At 46.0% G+C, this 21609-nt stretch overlaps 2 protein-coding genes across 2 annotated transcripts in view; both read right to left on the bottom strand.

Moving 5' to 3' along the window:
- Positions 1 to 883: 883 nt before the first annotated feature.
- Zc3hav1l (ZC3HAV1 like) lies at positions 884 to 10576 on the bottom strand. The gene is made up of 4 exons (XM_006990432.4): positions 10170 to 10576; positions 9282 to 9417; positions 6658 to 6919; positions 884 to 5283 (listed from the first exon to the last, which is right to left on the bottom strand). Exons 1-4 carry the CDS (start codon positions 10532 to 10534, stop codon positions 5162 to 5164), a joined length of 885 nt encoding a protein of 294 aa, XP_006990494.2. The 5' UTR covers positions 10535 to 10576; the 3' UTR covers positions 884 to 5161.
- Positions 10577 to 17896: 7320 nt separating this feature from the next.
- Positions 17897 to 21609, bottom strand: part of Zc3hav1 (zinc finger CCCH-type containing, antiviral 1) — a 50303-nt gene continuing 46590 nt past the window's right edge. The window contains exon 13 of the mRNA XM_042273065.2: positions 17897 to 21218. Within this exon, the coding sequence (XP_042128999.2) occupies positions 20950 to 21218 (269 nt within the window). The 3' untranslated portion in view covers positions 17897 to 20949. The remainder of the gene's footprint in view (positions 21219 to 21609) is intronic.

The following is a 21609-nucleotide window of genomic DNA, read 5'->3' as shown; positions in this document are numbered from 1 at the left end:
GCTTTGAATCCGTATATATGAATCCATCCGTGAGGCCAGAGTGCTCGGGTTCTAATCCACTTCCAAAGGCCACAACTTTGAACACTGCAGAGATGGCTCAGTGCTTAGGAGCACTGGCTGCTCTTGTACAGAATTCATAGTAACTCACAACTATCTGTAACTCCAGTCGCAGGGGATCCAGTGCCATCTTCTGGCCTCTGTGGTCACCTGCATGCACGTGGTGCACATAAACCCATGGAAATACTCATACACATACAATAAATAAATATATACATATATGTATGTATATATATTGGGTTTTTTCTTTTTAAGATTTATTTATTTATTATGTATATACAGTGTTCTGTCTGCATGTATCCCTGCAGGCCAGAAGAGGGCACCAGATCTCATTACAGATGGTTGTGAGCCACCATGTGGGTGCTGGGAATTGAACTCAGAACCTTTGGAAGAACAGCCAAGTGCTCTTAACCTCTGAGCCATCTCTCCAGCCCTATATATTGGTCTTTTGAGAAAGGATTTCTCTGTGTAGCCCTGGGTGTCCTGGAACTCACTCTGTAGCCCAGGCTGGCCTCAAATTCACAGAGATCCGCCTGCCTTTGCCTTCCAAGTGCTAGGATTAAGGGCTTGAGCCCAGCTAAAAATAAATAAATTTTAAAATGAAAATGAAGCTAGGAGCGATGGATTACACCTGTAATCTCAGCACCTGTGAGTCTGAGGCAGGACGATCAGGAATTCCAGGGCTACAGAGTTATTCCCTAAATAAAAAAGTCCAATAAGTAAATCATGAAGCAATTTACAGAGGCTGTAAATGTTACTTAAAATAAAATTTATACTTTGACCATACACCAATAAAATTAAAAAGAAAATCACTATATATGTCATAAAATATAAATGAGTTTTATTTATGAATGAATTGACGCATAGCAAACAGAAAATATGACATTAGAAGAATATATGCCATAACTAGGCAAAGCTTATCACAAGAATTTAAGGATGTTTTAATATTACAAAAACCTTTAATGTAACCAATCATGCAAGTGATTAAAATATTATTACATTAAGAGATTGATTCATTTTATCAAGCTTTCAGCTTCCAACAAATAAGAATAGAGTATTTCTCTTATCCTAATAAAGAATTTAAAAACTAACAAGTATATTTAATGAAGAAATATCAAAAATATTTTTTTAAAGATTTATTTATTCATTATGTATACAGTGGTCTGCCTGCATTTATGTCTGCAGGCCAGAAGAAGGCATCAGATCTCATTATAGATGGTTGTGAGCCACCATGTGGGTGCTGAGAATTGAACTCAGGTCCTCTGGAAGAACAGCCAGTGTTCTTAACCGCTGAGCCATCTCTCCAGCCCCCCAAGAATATTTTCTATTCGTATTTAATATAAAGTGATAGAGTTGCATAACAAATCACTTTGTAGCCGTGATTTTATATTCAGAAAAACAAACAGGCCATGTATGACTATTACAACTGACAATTCACCCAAAGGCAAGGATCATAAAAGCGTATTTCAGAGAGATCCCCATGATGAGTAGCAACACAAACACAAAATATTCAAGGAAGAATTAGCATAACAGATTTATAAAAACAAAAGCAAAAACATAGTGAGGAAAGTCAGAACACATCAGTGGTGGAGACGGAATCCTGGATGGGAAACTCCATTTCGTAAACACAAACTGACTTCAGACTCAATGATTCAGCCTTACACATCACCCTCATTAGGACAACAAAAAAATGTTGTTTGTTTAAGTAAAGGACCTGAGCTGAGTGTGGTGGTGCACGCCGTTGGTCCCAGCGGATCTCTGTGGGTTTAGGGCCTACCCAGTCTACAATGAGTTCCAGGCCAGCCAGGGCTACAGTGAGAGCCTGATTATAAGAGGAGAAAAAGCAAAAGTAGACAAAACAGACAACAACAAAGCCAGTGAAGGCCAGCATATTGACAACTGATCCAGTATTTGACAAGAAATGTCCTAAGTCTACATGTCAGAATTACCATGAGGAACAAATAACGTTTTAGCCTAAAGCCAAAGCACTGGAATGTGAGGGAGCACTATGCAGGAGGTACGGGAACCACCTCTCTGGGGTCAGCAAGGGCTACTGAGTATCTTGACAATTATAATTTTGCCAGCCTTTGAGGCAGGCAGAGGGAAGTAGGGATGGTATTTACAGACGAGGCAACCTCGTTTAAAGATGGAGTCCAGGGCTGGGCCTGGGGATGTGCCTCAGTTGGCAGGGTGCTTACTTAGCATGATGAAGTCCTGTCTTCAGTCCCCAGCACCACCTAAGTGGGACTGGGCAATAAATACCAGTGACATCAGCACTCAGGAGGTGGAGGCAGGAGGATCCAAAATGTAAACTACACAGTGAATATTCAAGACCAGCCTAGGAGACATAAGACCCTGCCTTAAAAAAAAAAAGCCAAAATTTTCAAGTTGGTTGAAATTCTGGCATCCGTTTTGGTTTTGTTTTTTGTTTTTGTTCTTGTTTTTGAGACAGGGTTTCTAGCAGCCAGGCAGGCCTCTAACTCACTGTGTTATGAAAGCTGGCCTTGAATTTTTTTTTTTTTTTTTTTTTTTTTTTTTTTTTTTTTTTTTTTTTTTCTGAGACAGGGTTTCTCCATGTAATAGTCCTGGCTGTCCTGGAACTCACTCTGTAGACCAGGCTTGAACTCACAGAGATCTGCCTGCCTCTGCCTCCTGTGTGCTGGGATTAAAGGCCCACCCGGTGGCCTTGAACTCTCCATTCTTCTGCCTCCAGCTATGTGCTGTGGAACTAATATGAAATGTAAAGCCCAAGGAAATGCTCACCTGCTTCTGAGACTGTAAGTGAAAACCACCTCAAGACACTGTAGTGAGTGTGCATTACCTGGCCCAGCCACTTGAGGGAGCGCCCAAGTCAGCCACCACCCACCTCTATAAACTGACCCCGAATTAGCTCCCCGGCAAGACAGACCCTATCCTCCCTTTCTAAGAAGTTTATTTTTAAATAAAATCAGCCCTTTACCTCAGTACCACATCTCTCAACTTCATCTGCCTGTCATGGGGGTAAGCAGCCAGACGGGGCCCAGTAACAGTTACAGAAGAGGAGCTCAGTGCTGAGGATACGGCTCAGTGGTGGAGCGAGCGCTTGTCCAGCATGAGCGCATTCATGAACGCATGGGCCCATCCCCAGTATCACACACACATACCAAAAGATGATCTTGTAGACTAAATTCCAAGAGAACTAAAATTAAAATGGAACATTATAGACTTGAATAAAATGTTGCAACAATGACCACAAATCAATAAACATCATATATAAGAGCATAATCGTGATATATATGAGAAAACAACGTAAAAGTCTACCATGTCTATTGATGGAAAGGGTGTGCACTGAGCTATTCCATTCCATTAAGGATTTAAGATGGCTTACAACAAATATATACAGGAGAACAACAAAGTATAAATAGTAATAATAATAAACGCCATTTGTTTTTGAGACAGAGTCTCATTATGGAGCTCTGGCTAGCCTGGAACTCACTATGTAAATCAGGGTAGCCTTGAACTCACAGAGACTTGCCTGCCTCTACCTCTGTAGTGCTGCGATTAAAGCCATACACCACAATGACTGACTGGCCTTTCTTTTTAAAGTTTAGTCCCAGAATTCAGATGTAGCTTGCTAGTCAAGGGCTTTGCCTCACACAGGCAAGACCCTGGGTTTGATCCTACCACACACACACACACACACACACACACACACACACACACACACACACACACCAAATACCACTATGAAAAAAAGTCACAACTAGGAATTTAAAACGAAAGAATGTAAAACACTGTCATTGACAACCAAAGTGCAAAGACCTGAGTTTACTGTCCGTTAAGAGGAAACCGAGTTTTCTTTTGGAAAGACATTTTCTACATCCGTCCTCTCATTGGCTTCACGATACAAGTTTCTCTAAATAAGTAAGGTAAGTTTGTCGTTATGAAAACTGACTGAGTGGCCCCTATTTTTCAAAAGTCATGTTACGGAAAGAAACACAAGCCCTTCTCTTTATACAATGTCATTGGGGAACATGGCCACAACAAAGATCTGCCAATCACAAGATGAAAACAGTATGATGAGTGGGGGCAGAGAGGCTGGAGGAAGGGGGGGGGGTGACCTTGAAGACCGGCAAAGCACGGCGCACACACACACACACACACACACACACACATTCCCGATGACCTGTCCCATCCTCAGAAGGGGCAGACACAACTGGAGGAAGGAGTGAACTACACATCCTTCAAGATACAGCCACAGAGCACTGGTCGGCTCAGTAAGAGTTGAGAAGCGGTTGGGAGTGAGGTAGAAAACTCTGGTGAGAGCCCAAAGATTATTAACTGTGATGCCGATTGAGAATGGACCCCTGGGGTTGAGTATCATGGACACAGTATGGATAACAGCACAGAGGGCCCCAGCAACAAAATACAACATAGGAAATTCACAAAATCAAGACACACAGAATGCAGGGGCAGAGGAGGCCATTCATCTACACAGATATTTAAAGGAATCCGTATCAAAAGACAGTATTGTTTAGCACTTACAAGCCAAACAAAGGTATGAAATGGCTTTTAAACTCAATACAAAATGAGACAAATACATCTGATACAAAAGGAGATATTCAAACATTGTTATGAGTATTGAAATATTCCAGAATAAGGGAGGTAATTAAGCTATATAAACAATTCTGTGTAAAAAGGGATTATGTATACACCCAAGTAATACGCAGTGTGTAAAAACTCTGTGATGTCTACAGTGGAAGCTGTGTGAACGGAGTCTAGAAAACGCGAGCTGGACACAGAGGCAGCAGAAAGCTGCCCCCCATCCCATGGCTGGAAAGGGGGAACCGCAGACAGAGGCTACAGCTTCAGGATTTGCCCTGGACTGATCCCCTCTGTGCTCAGAATTTTACCCTCTTTGCCCGCTCCAGGTCCTACCTCGCCTGCAAGTGTATTTTCGTTTCCACCCTGGGTTCTCCCAGTCAGGGATGAGACAGGTATTAAAGTTGCCAATGCTAGTAAGTAAGGAAAGAGAGAATGGCTACAAACTCCAGCTCAGCTGCTCTTGCTTCTGGTCCTCCAAGATGGACAAGCTGCTTCTCACTTCCTCTATGCTCCTTAAGGTTTACTGGGGCTTCCTGGGCGACTGAGCAGGGGCAGGGGCCAGAGGCCTGGCTTCTGCAGCCCCAGCCCCAGGGGCCCCTTGCTTCTCAGCGCCTTGTGAGTGCCCGGCAGAGGTCACACTGTCTGAAAGGAAGAAGATAGATGAGCTTTCTGTTTCAGTTTTATGTTGGGAGCAACATGGGAGTGAGTGGGGTAGACTGGATCAAACAAAACATAAATAAATAAAAATACGCAGTTAGAACGACTAAGCAGCAGATACTTCTGATCTTAAATGTGGTGAAAAGACAATAAGCTAATTCCATTTTGTCCACCTCCAGAGCAGCCCTTGCTCAGTACCTAGTACAGTTACAACAAAGTGGATCCCCCTGCAGCTTTGTGCTGATTTGAATAAGAATGACCCCCTACAATGTATATTTGACTACTTACGCACCAGGCAGGGAACTCTTTGATAAGATTAGAAGGATTAGGAGGTGCGGCCTTGTTGGAGGAAGTGTGTCACTAGGGGTGGGCTCTGAGGTAACAAAAGCCCATGCTGGGGGGCCCAGTCTGTCTCTCTCTCTCTCTCTCTCTCTCTCTCTCTCTCTCTCTCTGCCTGTGGGTCAGGATGTAGCTCTCAACTACTTCTCCAGAACCATGCCTGCTTCGCCTGCCACGAAGCTCCCTGTAATGATGATAATGGACTAAGCCTCTGTAACTATAAGCAAGACCCCAATTGAATGGTTTCTTCATAAGAGTCACCTTGGTCATGGTGTCTCTTCACAGCAATAGAACAGTGACTAAGACAAACTTAAAAAAAAAAAAAAAGAATTATTTGCTTTTATTTTACGTGTATGAGTGTTGTGCCTGCATGTATGTAAGTGTACATGTACATGCATGCAGTGACTGCTGAGGTCAGAAGAGGGCATCAGATTCCACAGAACTGGAGTTAGGATGGTCGTGAGGACCGAACCTGGGTCCTCTGCAAGAGCAACAAATGCTCTGAACAGCCCAGCCATCTCTCCAGCCCTTCCTGAGACATGCTATTTTATTTCTAGTCTGTTGCCTGTAATGTGGTCAAAATTGGAAACAGGAAAACTGTAGTTCAAGTTGACAAAAGAAAACCACATGTACATTAATCTTCACCTGCCGTCTCTGTCCCACATTCCCAGCTGAATTATTAAGATAATTCTACCAAATTCTTGACCCCCAGTTTGCCCAGAAGCTACCATATTCCAATACTTGGGCATATTTTCTACCTTGGCAAAAATCTCCTCTTCTTTGGTTAGAATTATATTTCCATACCATAAAACGTTAACTGGGGCTACAGAGATGGCTCAGTGGCTAAAGGCACTTGCTGCCATAATCAAGGATCTGAGTGCGGCACCTCCATTAAGCGGTTCACAGACCTCCAAGGGATCTGCTGCCCTCTTCTGGCCTCCTGTGGCACCTCCACCCCACATGTGCATACACATAGTACAGAACCTTAGCACACCTCCTCACAAATGGTCCCCTGCCTACCTTTCTCTTCCAGCATCTTGTGCAGCTTCATATGTTTGTAGATGGTGATTATCTGGAAGTTGACGACACTTGAAACACTCAGTTCTTGGTCCTCTAACAGCTTCAGGGTGGTGGCGTGAATGAGCTTGTGGGACCGCTTGCAGGTCTGAAGTGTGCATTCGCCCCGGACAAAGGACTTGCATACATGAAACTTGTTGCATTTGTCCCTGAGGTTGCAGTAGCCATACAGGACATCGCCACCTTTGTTGTACAGCAAACAGACCTGAGGCAGGAAGGAGGCAACGCCTGAGATAGGAGTTCTCACGGTTATCTTTAAGCTAACAGACTATACCTTCTTCAACTAAATTAGAAGTTTAATGGCATCTTTGGGGGAGGGGAGCATGTGTGTGCACAGGTGTGTGCACATGCCTGTGGAGGCCAAAGGTCAATACCGGGAATCTTTCTTTAATTACCCTCCACTTTGTTTTTTGAGACAGGGTCTCTCGTGGAACTTGGAGCTAATTCAGATAGGGTGGCTGGTCAGCAGGTCCCCCAGGTTCTACTGTTCCCTGCTCCCCAGCATTATGATTACAGGGCACCCCACCACACCTGCCTTTTAAAGAAAAGAAAAGAAAAAGAATTATGTATATATGTGTGAGTCTATGTAGGGGTATATGCCTGTGAGTACAGGTGCTCAAGGAGGCCAAAGGCATCAGACCCTCTGCAGCCAAAGTTTCAGGTAGGCTGCCCAACATGGGTGCTTGTAGAGAACTTGTCTAACATGCAGAGTCCTGGGTTCGACCCCCCAGCACTGCATAGAACTGGGCATCTAGCCCATCCCTGTAATCACGTCAGGGAGACGGGCAGGAGGATCAGAAGTGGCCAAAGCTGTTTTTCATGCCGTGCTGGGGATCGAACTCAGGGCTTTACCCATGCTAGGCGAGCACTCTAGGAGCCAGGCTACGTCTCTGGCCCTTGTGTTTTGATCGGTTTTGTTCAGAGACAAGGTCTGTGGTTATCCTTTTACCTTAGCTGAGGGCCAGGATTATATGAATAAGTCACCAAGTCTAGCTAATTTTTGTTTTTTGAGGAACCTCCATACTAGGTTGTACAATGTTTAATGATAATTTATATTCCTACTAACAATGTATGCGAGTTCTCAACGTCCTTGCCACAATCTATCTTTGTTTTATCTTGGTTTGGGTTTGATTTTTGGTTTGCTTCATTTCCAAGTCAAGATCTTGGTATGTAGCCCAGGCTGGCCCTACCTCTCAATCCTTCTGCTTTAGCTTCTGGAAAATTACAGTTTTGCACCACCACACTCGTCTGCTTTTTATCCTTCTTGTTTTGGGCAGGGGTGAGGGGGGTGGAGGGGTTCAAGACAGGGTTTTTCTGTGTAGTGTTGCCTGTCCTGGAACTCACTCTGTAGACCAGGCTGGCCTTGAAATCACAGAGATCCACCTGCCTCTGCCCCCCAAGCACTGGGAGTAAAGGCGTGCACCACCACCAGCTGGCGAATACATCTAATTTTTAGAGTCCATTAATAAACTGTGGAGCCCACAAAGGTTTCCTAGTGAGATCTGAGCTCGCTTTACCCAGCAGGGTTGCATTAGGGGATGGCTTGACCACCTGCATGGTCACCAGGTATTTGGAATGGTCTGCACTTGGCTGTGCTGGGGGGAGGTCTTTTGCACCACCCCTTGGCATTCCTTTAAAAGCCATTTAGTAGAGACAGAAGGGGCTGGTGGGTTTTTGACTCAGGCCCTCCCGAGCTATCCTGTGTTCTAGCTGCCTCTCTCCTCTATATTTCTATCTACATACTTCTCATTTCTCTCTCAAGATTACCCTGGGAGAAAAAGAGGCTAGCAGGTCTCCCTCAATAAATCCCACTTCATATGATCTCCCCCTAAAAGTCTTTTCTGCCTTGAAGCCAGGGATCCAATTTTATCTGAGCTGAGGTCCCTCAAAGATAAGGGACTGCCTCATGCGGTCGAAGGGGACATCCTGGAGCTATGTGCCTCCCACCTCTGACAGCAATGTCCATGATAGAAAGATCATGCCAGATTAAAAAAAATTTATTGATAGTCTCATAAACTTTGATTTGAGATTATTATTTGGTTAACAAATTCTTCACATAAATAGAAACAAATGTGCTAATTTTTTAAATGTGCCTTGGTGTTTTGTCTGCATGTATGTCTGTGTTAGGGGTGTCGGATCCCTGAAAAAGGAGCTACACTACAGACAGCTGTGAGCCTCCCTGTAGGTGCTGGGAACTGAACCTGGGTCCTCTGGAAGAACAGCCAATGCTATTAACCACTGAGCCGTCTCTCCAGCCCCACAAATGTGCTAATTTTACCATTCCAGCAATTAAAAGAGGGTACTTTCAAAGTATCTGGAACCAAATCATAGGGCTTCTAAGCAATTAAAATTAACATCTAAAGTGGTGATGGAGGCAGCGGCCTGCAAACTCAACACTTGAGAGGTGGATTGGCAGAAGAACAGCCTCGGCTAATACAAAGTTCACGGCCAGCCTGGGCTATGTAAGATCCCATCTCAACAAACAAAACAAACGTCTAGGATTAGAGGATCAGTGTGGGAAAGAGTTGCCACAATGTGGGTAGGCTGGCGGCTCATCAGGGACTCACCTCTGGGAAAAGGCAGGGGTCATTCTGCAAAAGCAGGATTCGAAGCTGGGCTTCATTGAGGCCAAAAAGACCACGGTTTTTCATGACTTGGATGTTGATAGGCATGTGGATATCATGGGACAGGGCGCAGGTAGACCTAGAAGTGTTCAGAGCAGTCAGACGACCAGGCCACGAAGAGGGAGGAGGCTGGCAGCTCTAATTCTTTGCCTTAGGGCATTTCCAACTTACAAGTGAATTCCCCAAGTACTGATAAAAATCAGGCTTGAGGCGACTCAGTCCTGTTCAGTGAGTAGATTGATCTAAAGCCTAGGGTCGGTACCCTACCCAGGTTACTCATCTGTTCCTTAGGGACTAAAACTTGATCTTCAGACCAACAGCTGCTGATCTCCCATCGTCGTCCAGCAACACTATAAAGAAAGCACTTGAACTATGCAGCCGCCGAGCCCTCACCCCATCCGGCCACCAGTTTCCTGCGGTTGGACTAGACCAGCGTTTTAATCCCTAATGGGCTGTGATTCCCGAAGGAAGGAGGGAAGGGAACAGAAGGTCCGAGGGCCATGAGGCCTTCAGATGTCCCCTCAGTGTGGCACTCCACATAAATGAACTCAAAAGTCGCAAAAACGGTTTTAACCTGGTTGGTGTTGTGGCGCACCCTAGCATGCTGGGCCAGGGACAGCAATTGGGGGGTGAGGGGGGATGATTAAAAAACTTCAGTGGAGAGGACCTTCCATGTCACACCTCTGCGACTACGAGGAGCACAGGAGCGGCCTGCACCGAAGGCCTTTGTCCCATCCCGCCCGCGGCTAGCCGAGCAGCATCCGGAGGGCGCGTCCCGCCCGCCCGCATCCCCCCACCGCCCCACTGGGGACCGAGGACCCCACCCCTCACCAGCAGTCGCGGTGGGGGCACTTGCCCAGCATGTGACGGCGACACAAGTGCAGCTGGTCGCAGGCCTGGCACTCCCCGCGTTGATAGCGGGCGCACAGGCGCGCGGAGGACACGGCCACCACCCTGCAGGCCGTGGCGCCGCCACCCGCGCCCGCGCCCGCCGCCACCTCGGCCTCCGGGTCCCACGGGCCGTCGCGCAGCTCCACCTCCTGCAGCAGGAAGCGCTCGGGGCCCGCGCGCCGCAGCACCGCCCGCAGCTTCGCCTCCGACAGCTCCACGTGGCCGCGCAGGTCCTGCAGGAACATGCGGCCGCCGTGAGCACACAGCACCTTGGTGAGGAACGCGCACACCGTGAGGTCCGCCATGGCCCGCGGAGCCCGCGCCGCGCGTCCCCGCCAGCCCGGGGCTTGCAGGCTCCTCCCCGCCACGACTGCCACTGGAGCTTGGGAGCTGTCGGGGAGGGGGGATGGCTCACAAGGCCGGGCCTGAGCTGGGGCAGCCTTCCAGGCCCCTGGGTTCCTTGCAGATACCCGCGAGGGCTGCAAAAGACTATAAAGTGGTGCACTCAGACGGATGGCACACGCCTGTAATGCCAGCACCTGGGAGGAGGAGGTTGGAGGAACCAGGTCAAGACCAGTGTCGGCTACAAAGGGAGTTGGTGGCTAGCCTGGGCTACATGACACCCTGTCTCAAAAAACCTAGTAAGGAACAAGCTGTGATGACTCGGGGGTGAAAGCCCCCCCTACCTGAGTTTGGTCCCAAGAACCCATGGTGGAAAGAGAGAATCAAGTCTGGAAAGTTGTTCTCTGGCCTCCACACGCGTGGCTTTGCACTAACACACACACACACGTTATTTATAGATGCTGACACACACTATGCACATGCATAATAGATAAGATTTAAAGAGTTTTTTGAAAGCTGGTAAGGTGGGAAGGAGACGCCTGGTGTTAGTGGAGGGCCTACCTCTCTGAAGAGGTAGCCATTAGACACCTGTGGCTGCTGATCACTTTTGAAATGTGGTCAGTCCGAACTGAGAAGTAACACACACACTAAATTCAGAATGGGAGGAAAAAGCATCTCAGTTTGGGGGCTAGGGATATAGCTTATAGACAGCTAGCTTAACATTAAGAAGTCCTGGGTTCCATTCCCGAGCAGCACATTCACTGGATCTGGTATCCTAGTACTGGGCAGGTTGACACTGCTAGATCAGGAGCTCCGGGTCATCCTTCATAGCATATCTAGTTTGAGGTCACCCTGTTCTACATGAGACCCTATCTCAAAATAAATAAATAAAAATCTCAATTTTATATGATTCAAAGTTGGGCTGGAGAGTTTGCCCAGCCGTTAAGAGTGCTTGTGGCTCTTACAGAGGACAGGGGTCTGATCCCCAGCACCCACAAGGTCAGGACCATCTGTAAGTCCAGTCCCAGGGGACCCAATACCCTCCTCTGACCTCCAAGAACGCCAGGCACAAACATGGTGCATATACAGACAAAATACTCCTACACATAAAATAATAAAAGTAATGAATCTTATTTTAAAGTGAATACTCTTTGTGACGTTTTTGAGTAACAAAATGTTGGGACACTTCTGTTTCATTTTCTTTCCCTTTTTAAAGATTTTTAAAATGTGTGTGTACCATGTGTGCCCCATGGAAGCCAGAAGAGGGTAACAGATGCCCTGGAGCTAGAGTTGTGAGCCACCTGACGTGAATGCTGGGAACCAAACACTGTCCTATGGAATAGCTGAGCCGTCTCTCCAGCCTCCTCATGTACTTTCCTAATCTACCTAGGAGAAAATTCCACATTTGACTCAGTTTGTGTTTCTGTTGGGTAGCACTCATCCAGACCCGTCTGCACATGTATGTGTTAAGTATCTATCCATTTTGCTCAATGCAGCCTTCATCTGGTGGATGTCTATTGATCGTCAGCTAACGAGGTAATGGAATATAAAGATGAAAAAAGGCAGATGAGGGACTCACCTCACCAGGTGACTCTGAGCCTGAAGGAATTGATTTCGTGTAAATGCAAAGAAGGCACTGAACAGTTTTCGGCTGGGGAGTGACAGCATCCCTCTGCCTGGGTGATTCTGTGTCAATCAGTTCCAGGTTGTCACTCACTGTGACAGCCCAGTGTAAGGTAGGTCCCTTGTCCCTGCATGGAGCCGTGCCGCTGACATTTTTTTCTCTCGTTTCTGTTTGTTCAAGTTCATGAAAGCAGGGCTCTTCCTTGTGTTGTTGATCTCTATCCTCAGCTCCTAAAAGTGTCTACTGAGAGAAGCATGGATCGTCGGAGATGATCGCTATTAAAGAAATGGGTAGAGGAAGAGGAAAACCGGAAGTCAGCAGCAGCCAGTCTCTCTGGTACTGGCATCTGTCCTTGGGCTCTCTACCTAAGGTCTTCTTCAGCAGAGGGAGGGAGCTTGCCAGCAGTGATAGAGAAAGGCTGGAATACCCAGGGAGCTCATGGCTACAAAGCTCACCCAGGCAATAGATCTGAGAAATTATTGTAAAGACATGCAAAATTAACAGATGCACTTATCTCACTAAAAACAAGCTTCTAAAAGGGGCACTGCATGAACCCCCCTCTCTGGGGTTGTTTATGGAAATGAAGAAAAAAAGAGACCCCTGGTGACATGGCTCACCACTGTAATCCTAACACTTGGGAGGCTGAGGCAGAGGAATGCTTAGTTCAAGGCTATCCTGGGCTATAGTGTGAGACTGTCTTAAAAAACACAACAGAAGGGCTGGAAAGATGGCTTAAAAAATTAAGAGCACAGGGACCCTGGTTTGATTCCCAGCACCCACATGGCAGCTCACAACCTCTTCTGGCCTCTGAGGACAGCATGCATGCATGTGGTATGCAGGCAAAACACCCACATACATGAAATACAAATGCAATTTTTAAAAAAGAAAATGAGGAGGAGACATTCTCATACCTGCACAAACAAGAATATCACAAACTTTTTTATCTCCACTTTGTCCCCCTAAAAATCATTTGTTCTTCCAGAAGCCATTTTACTCCTTGTGTCTTATTTGTCTCTGGTAGCCTCTCTGCTCCCACGTGCCGGACTAACAGGCGTGTGACACCGTGCCCAGCTCCCGTCTGTTAAGCTACATTTATGTAAGTCTTTACCTTTGGCTGTTTAAGGAGTTGCTTCTTTTGTGCATTCCTATACATAAAAACACACTTCTTTCCTATCGTCAAATTGGTGGCAATATACATACACACTCACTTAACCTGAGAGGAGGCTCTTCCTCCCTAACAGTGGACAAATACCCTAGCTTATTATTCCTCTATGGAATGACTCGGAAATAGATATTCAATGGTCTCCCTAAGGTTCCTTAATGGAAATAGAGCCCAGGACGATAGCCCCGTGGTGCCTTCCTTTCCCTGGGTCCTGCCCTCCATGCCTTGCAAAGACACTGCTTGCACGCCGTCTTTATCTGCTTACGGGGAGCCCAGCCTGAGATGTGAACTGAGAGTGTTTCTTGGGATATCCTTCTAAAGGAACTGCCCTCCACCAGTCCTTATCTGTTTGCTCCAAGAGGAGCCGGCCTAAGATACAACCGAAAGAGGAAAAAGTAAGATACAAGTTGAGAAAGGGGTGAGAGAAGAGAGTCACATGCACACACAGAGGAGGTTCAAACAAGATCAAGGCTACAGGAAGGACTTTTCCTTCAAGGCCACTGATGATGTAAGCAAGATTATACCAGAAGCTTAATGAGGTTGACTCCACATGTTAAAGAATAGATGGGCGGGGTTGGGGATTTAGCTCAGTGGTAGAGCGCTTGCCTAGCAAGCACAAGGCCCTGGGTTTGATCCTCAGCTCAAAAAAAAAAAAAGAAAAAGAAAAAAAAAAAAGCCGGGCAGTGGTGGCGCACGCCTTTAATCCCAGCACTCCGGAGGCAGAGGCAGGCAGAACTTTGTGAGTTCAAGGCCAGCCTGGTCTACAGAGCGAGAGCCAGGAAAGGCACAAAGCTACACAGAGAATCCCTGTCTCAAAAAACCAGTAAAAAAAAAAAAAAAGGAATAGATGGTCTGGGGAGACGGCTCACACTTACTGGACAAGTGTGAGGCTGGAGTTTGCCTCCCCAGATATGATACAAAATACAGGAATGTGAGTGGGCTTCCTGTAACTCAAGCCCTTGGTAGGCAGAGGCAGGAGCCACAGGGAAAGCTAGCTAGCTAGACTAACCAAATTAGCGACTTCTGGATTCAGCCAGAAACCCTTGCCTCGGGAAATATAGTAAAGAGTAATGCAGGAAGTCATCCAAAGCCAAAGTCAGGGCATGTACGCGCGCGCGCACACACACACACACACACACACACACACACACACACACACGCATTCACATTTGTATGAACATGCCTACATACATGCATTCACAAACCTCACACACACACATACACATACATAGAGGGAGAGGGAATAGAAAGGTCCAGGAACTATAAGACTGCTGTGGCAGTTTGAATGTAGTCGGCCCCCATAAGCCAGGTAGGGCAGCATGTATCTGTAATCCCAGGCGGATCTGTGGACGCCCCAGGTTCAGCTAGCCTGGCCTATGTGGTGAAGTTCCAGGCCAACGAGCAACCTTGTCTCAAAGAAGAGGTAGAAGGTACCTGAGCATCAACACTTGAGGTTGCCATCTGACCTTACAAGCACACTATGCATGCACTACACAGAGAAACCCTATCTTGAAGAAAAAAAAAAAAAAAAGATTAAGAGAACTTGAGCTAGCTGGGCTTCTGGGACACACTTTTTTAAAATCATTTACCTAAGCCACAGTCTATATGGCTCCTCAAGAGAAACTCCTAGCTAGCATGCGTGACACTTCCTTGTTCCTATTTTCTACCCTCTGCAGCCCCTGCTTTATTAGGGGTAGGGGCAACACCATATCCTACCTTTACCCATATTGATTTTCCCACTAAACTAACCTCTGTCACAATACCTTACTATATTTATTAAAAACCCTCAATCATCAGAATTCTATTTAAGCTAACACTATGATTGCATAAAATCATTGCTTCAGGTGAACAGCACAGCTTAAGGGGAAATCATCTGCATAATGATCTACAGGTATAAATTCCCAGGAGAACGGGATATGTCCATGAGATAATCACACTACATTAAAGGCAGTGAGGATTCCCCCACACCCACTCACACAGTGCCAGACACCAGAGAAAAATGGCAGCAGCAGACATGCAAAGACACAGAAGTAGCAAGAGACATTCTGGAGCCGAAGCCCTTGGGGCCTTGCCTATCCGAGATTGGCTCATCAGTGCTTTGCTTCCTGGTGGACTGATTCCCTGAAGCTCAGGTGCCACCTGCTGCTCCTCTGACATGGCCACCAGCACCACACAGCAGCTCACAACTGCCTAATTCCAGTTCCAGGAGATTGGATGACCTCTTCTGCCCTCTGAGGGCTCCTGCACACACACACACACACACACACACACACACACACACTCACACTCACTCACACAGGTATACACAAACATAATAAATACTTAAAAAAAGAAAGACAAATTTATTAACCTTTTATTTATTTGGTTGGTTTTTAGAAACAGGGTTTCTTTGTGTAACAGCCCTGAATGTCCTGAAACTCGCTTTGTAGACCAGGCTGGCCTCAAACTCACAGAGATCCACCTGCCTCTGCCTCCTGATTAAAGGTATGTACCACCATTGCCCAGTGTGACCTTTTATTTTTATGTGAATGGATGTTCTGCCTACATGTGTGTTTGTACACCATGTGTGTGTTGAATCTCCTGAGGCTAGAGGGATGACAGTTGTGAGCTACCATGTGGGTGCTGGGAATTGAACCCAGGTCCTCTGGAAGAGCAACCAGTATTCTTTTTTTTTTTTTTTTTTTTTTTTGGTGAGCAACCAGTATTCTTAACCCCTAAGCCATCTCTCCAGGCCCCCAAAACAAGTTTATTGTGGCTCAGTTGGGAGATCTGGGCCATAACCAATTGGCATTTTGTTTTGGGCCGATGGCAGCCCAGTGCTGGTTCCCACCACTTCCTAACAGTGTCAAGCCTCTAACGCTGTGCCTTCAGAGTACATTCCAGATCCACAGTCAGTGTCTGTGATGTGAAAGCTGAGAAGGAGCAGCATTCACAAGTGTGTAGTGGACACAAATGGTTCCAGAGCAGACTGTTGGGGAGTACAGGGAGGCGATGGGAGACATCAGACGCCAGGCAGATTTACAAGGGAAAGGTTGGGGCTGGGTGAGCATTTCAGCCCTGGAGCTTTAGGACTTAAGCAGTTTCTTAAGTGATTTTTCCTGTGTCTAATGTTCCATTCTGAAGCTCACGAGTCCGCTGCACTCCAGACTTTGAATCCATGCTCTGAAGCCCAACGGTAGTGGCCGTAAAGGAACACTTCTCACTTGGCACCCGTTACCTCTCATGGTAGCCACTTTCCAGAGGTTAAGGTCGACCCCGAAGTGGCTACTCTTTAGTTTTGCTTGCACTGAATTCCGGACTGAGAAATACACCTCAGAAAACAGTGGCAGACTCTAAGGGGGCCTGCAGGGACCAGCAAACGCAAAGATAACCAAGGTCTGGCTCCAAGGGTAAACGCACTCGTTGGCGAGACTTGAGCCCTGCACGGTGGAAGGAGATCACCGACTTAACACAGAAGTCCTCTGACATCTGCGCACACACGAGAGCGTGTCCTACTATTTTTATAATTAAAACCCTCAGCCATCTGCTCATGTTTGTTTGGATATGGACGCTTGACAACAGTGAGTGCGAATGCCTTGCTGACACTGAAGCCCAGTTCATGGAAGTCCCGTCCTCACCTTGTCAAACGTGTGCTACCGTGTACACCATGCTCTCATCTTCTCTCCGTCACCACAGCTTTGTAAGGAAAAAAGAATGAGAAGAAAATGGCGCCCACCTTTACAAACAACAACAACAAAAAAAAAACCCGAAGACTCATTTATTCCAGACTGGCCTTGAACATGCTACTTATGCAGCTGAGGATGGCCTTGAACTTAATGATCCTTCACCTCCCATGCTGACATCACAGGCAAACATCATCACCCTGATCTTATGTAGTGCTGGTGAATTGAACCCAAGGCTTTGTGTAATCTACACTCTTAGAAACTGAGCTACATCCCCAGATATAGATTTGGCTCCCTGTTTTGAAGACAGTCCCTGGGTAGCCTGGAACTCACTATGATGTAGACCAATCAGGACAGCCTAGCACTCACAGAGATTCACCTGCCTCTGCCTAAAGGCATTTGCCATCGTGCCCAGATTTAGAGAAGGGGTTTCTTTTCTTTTCTTTTTTCTTTTTTGAGACAGGGTTTTTCTATGTAGTTTTGTTACCTGTCCTGGGTCTCGATCTGTAGACCAGGCTAACTTCGAACTCAGAGATCCGCCTGGCTCTACCTCCCAAGTGCTGGGGTTAAAGGCGTGCACCACCACCACTCTGCTAGAGAAGGGTTTTCAAGGATTGGCCAGCAGGATAATTCTGTTTATAAATTTATGCACCTTCGTCTCGACCTGTTACCACCCTTGGGATCAGAGGAGGAAAAGTTCATCTGTGGCTTCCAACACTTTCCTCCCTCTCCCTAAGTTTGTAGTCCACAGCTGTGCCAATCAACCGGAGCCTTAGCTGTTACCATGGTTACCTTGCTTTCCAGTCTGGTCTCTAGAGCTGAGGTTATTTTCTGTTTTGTTTTTGTGATAGCCATAAACAGAGCAAATGTAGGCAAATGAAGCAAATTATTTCCTTTTTATTGAGCAAACAAGGATGATACAGATAGGCAAAACCAAGGCACAAAGCATTTTAAAAACCGGGGGCTTGTGAAGCAAAGATCTGGCTTATCCCACAGTAAAACAGGACGGAAGTACAACTGAATTGGTCCAGAGTGCTGCCACTAACGAGGTCAGTGGTTCTGATGGTTGTTGGGTTTGTATCTGAGTTATTCCCGGCACTGAGTAGATGCAATCTGAGGCAGGACAAGTGTCCCGCCGTGTGTGGAAGGATCAGTCCCACACATAAACTGTTCGGCGCCTTTGCGACTGTCTAATGTCCTGTTGGACATTTATGCAGGACCTACAGTTTGTCTGAGGGAACCTTGGTTTCCTCTGAGACAAACTGTAGTAATCTGTCCTGTCTTATTATCATTTGAATTGAAGTGATTCCGCCCTTCCCTATGGTCTGCTATGGCGTACCCTAATGCTGTCTGTCAACATCCCTTCAAGCTTTCACTTTCCTGTACTTGATTCATTTCAGGAAGTTGCCCATGCTGGACTCTTAAGCCCAAACCTATTATAGGGAGAGTCAACAACTCTTTCCAAGACTATAGCATGAAGTCATGCCTGAGCACTTACATACTGAAACTCAGTGTGTCCATTGCCAAGTTCTGACCTTCTGTGTTTCATTTCCATCATAAAACAGGTAGGGCACTAAATTAAGTTTTAATAAACTCATGTGTAGACTGTATTACCTGTAAATCATCTCAAGATGTTATAAAAAAAGGTCAACCTTTAGAAGGATGAACAGGTCTAGTAGGGTCTATGGCTGTCATGACTGGGCGGGGGGAGGGCGCCACTGGCATTTAGCATGTGAGAGCCAACTACATATCTTTTGATACATTGGGCAGTTACTCACAATAAGAAATTATTCTGCGCCCTATTCGAGTTTTGAATGTCTCATCAGACATTCGTGTATGACCTACAGCTCGTCTGCAAGAACGTATCTCTTCATTCTCTGTCTCACGATCTGTAAGTTCTTTTGTGCAGTATCTTTATTTCAATGAAGGTATTTCGTTCTTACCATGTACAGGTGGTCCTGACACTCGCAGATGACTTGTCTCGTTAGTTTTTGCTCGAATGTTCACATATGTCTCTGCTTTTTCATGTTTCTCCAATTCCTTTCTTCTAAGCTCATCCTGACTCATGGTAAATGTAGGCATCTAACGACTCCATTATGTCTTAGTACTGTAAAGTCGTGCCGGAGTTAGGGCCTTTGGTTTCCCTCTTAAATTATATTAACTTTGATTTTTTTTAATTAATGGAATCATGTGGAGACTATATCTGAATTGCACCTTGGAGATTAAACAAACAGGATACTGCTGTGTGTGTGTGTGTGTGTGTGTGTGTGTGTGTGTGTGTGTGTGTGTGTGACCCAACAGAACAGTTCACTGAGAACCACTGAATTAGATGCAAAAGTCACCAAGAACTGCAAGGACACCAGAGTGGCTTGTACGGGGGAGGTAAAAATGGACTTGGGAACAACTGCCATGTGTAAGCGGTTGGGGGAGGCTAGAAGCCTGGGATGAACTCAGCTTTTCCATAGCAGGGAGCAGGTAATACTGTTTATGGGGGTGGGGGAGGTGCGTGGGGGGCGGGGCACAACCACACCATGAACTGATCCCTTTGAAGGCAGCAAACAGAGTGGTCATTTTGGGCCTGTTGAACCAGAGATAGCTGGTAAATATCCAACCAGAAGTTAGCTTACTGAGGAGTGGGATAAATTGCATATCTACAGGATTAAGATCTATGTCAGAGAGGGAAAAAAAGAAAAATCAGTGAATTAAAAAACATTGTGGCAAGCACCCCAGAAAAGAATCCCACTCTAAACAATTCTCGATACAGTGTTACTGGTGGAGACCTCCGAAGTGTAAAATCTGCCCAAATGCCCATTAATGCCGACCACGTCTGCTGGAAGGAACGTAACAGAAACTGTGGTAACTGGTACAGAATGTTGAGAAAGGGGGATTGGAAGGAAAGCCCTGATCGGAAATAAGGAAGAAAATACTGGCCGAGGCGTCCTAACTGCTCTAAAAACACATCTGCAGTTTTCGAAAAGATGTGGCTAGCAGGTAAAGGCCTATGTGGGGCGCTGTTTCCTTTGCACTCTCTGTGGTCACCAGCAAACCAGTCCCGCCTCCTTACGAGGGCCAGCCTTCAAACATGGCCTTTCCTGGGTCCTGGTGACCCTTTTCTGTCACCCTAAGCGAATCCCAATAGCACTCGGGTTTATCCGTTCTGCAACTTAATCTTACTAAAATCCGGATGATTCCACGAAAGCCTGACCTCAAGAAGCTTTCTCTGTAATCACATGAATTAGAACATGGATACCAAGAGCCGAAATGGACAATTAACTCCAGTTAGTTCTTCTGAACTGTACTTGAGGTCTCTTATCATTATATTTCAGAGCCAACTTCATGGAGTCTGTCTTCTAAGTAAATGCAAAGAGAAAGAAATGTGCTCCTCAGATCAGTTCATCGCATGATAATATATAGTACTGCATACTGCTTTTGTGTCTCTCAATAGCGTTTAAATTTAACTCTTACATTGTTTTTCTTCAGCAAGTTTTCTGCCCAAAGCTGCAATATCTTATGTCCCTATTTCAATAAGCATTAGTACATTTCTCTCAAATTTCCCAAACTGATATCCAATTCAACTTAAGTGAAACTGAAACAATGTTACAAACACAATAAAACCGAAGAGTAGATGAAAAAGATGGAAGTAGATTGCAATGTAGAAACCACCCTGACTGGTCAAGTTAAGACAAAACAAACTTTTCAAAACCTCTGAAAAGGTTGGGGGGGGGGGGCGGGCGTGCAGTGTTAACAAAAAGCACTGCCTGGCCCTTGTAGGGGTACAACCTGGGACCTGTGAATCTGGTGACAAAAAGTTTGAGAACTGCTGCTTTAAGATGTTAGGTAACATAGCAAGGAAATACAGAAGTCTACTGCCTGGGGATGATTTGGTCCTATAGGTCAATAGGATGGTTTCGGCGCCAGTATACGTCGTTTCTAACTAATGACGCAGGATTTCTCTTTTTCTGGGTCCGTGTACTCAATCACATATGCTGGGTAAATCTGCTCTTTCTGGAAGATGACAAAGACGGAGGGATTCAACCTGGTATCCACACAGCTGTCATAGAGCGCAGGAGGCCTACTGTATGTCATATTTCCTTCAATAGAATCTCCAACCAGGACTCGGGCTACAAACATAACAATGTTTCTTGCATCATATGGACAATTTTTGTGGGAATAGAAGGCTTCTTTTGCAAAGTAATTTCCTAGAAATAATCAGAAAAAGGTGGAGAATTGTTATCAATGAGCATAGGTAATAACAGGATACAGAGAATCGGACATTGGTATGGATGAAACATTTGCCAATAATACCTTCCTGACACTTGTAAGCCCTCTGAAGTAGTTAATCCTCACCATTGACTTAACTGCACCTCCGCATGTGGTAACATATCCAGAGAGGTTCAAATGAATGACCCACCTTGAAAGTAGGTGATGTCATTCCAAGGGCTGGAAACCCAGACTGGGTGGGAAAGAAGAAAACAGATGTGCACCAGCACGCATGCGCGCGCGCGCGCGCACACACACACACACACAGACACACACACAGACACACACACACACACACACACACACCACTTCCTGACCACGGCTATAATT

Source organism: Peromyscus maniculatus, chromosome 3, assembly GCF_049852395.1.
Source record: "Peromyscus maniculatus bairdii isolate BWxNUB_F1_BW_parent chromosome 3, HU_Pman_BW_mat_3.1, whole genome shotgun sequence".
NCBI lineage: Eukaryota > Metazoa > Chordata > Mammalia > Rodentia > Cricetidae > Peromyscus > Peromyscus maniculatus.
This window is presented reverse-complemented; position numbering and strand designations above follow the sequence as displayed.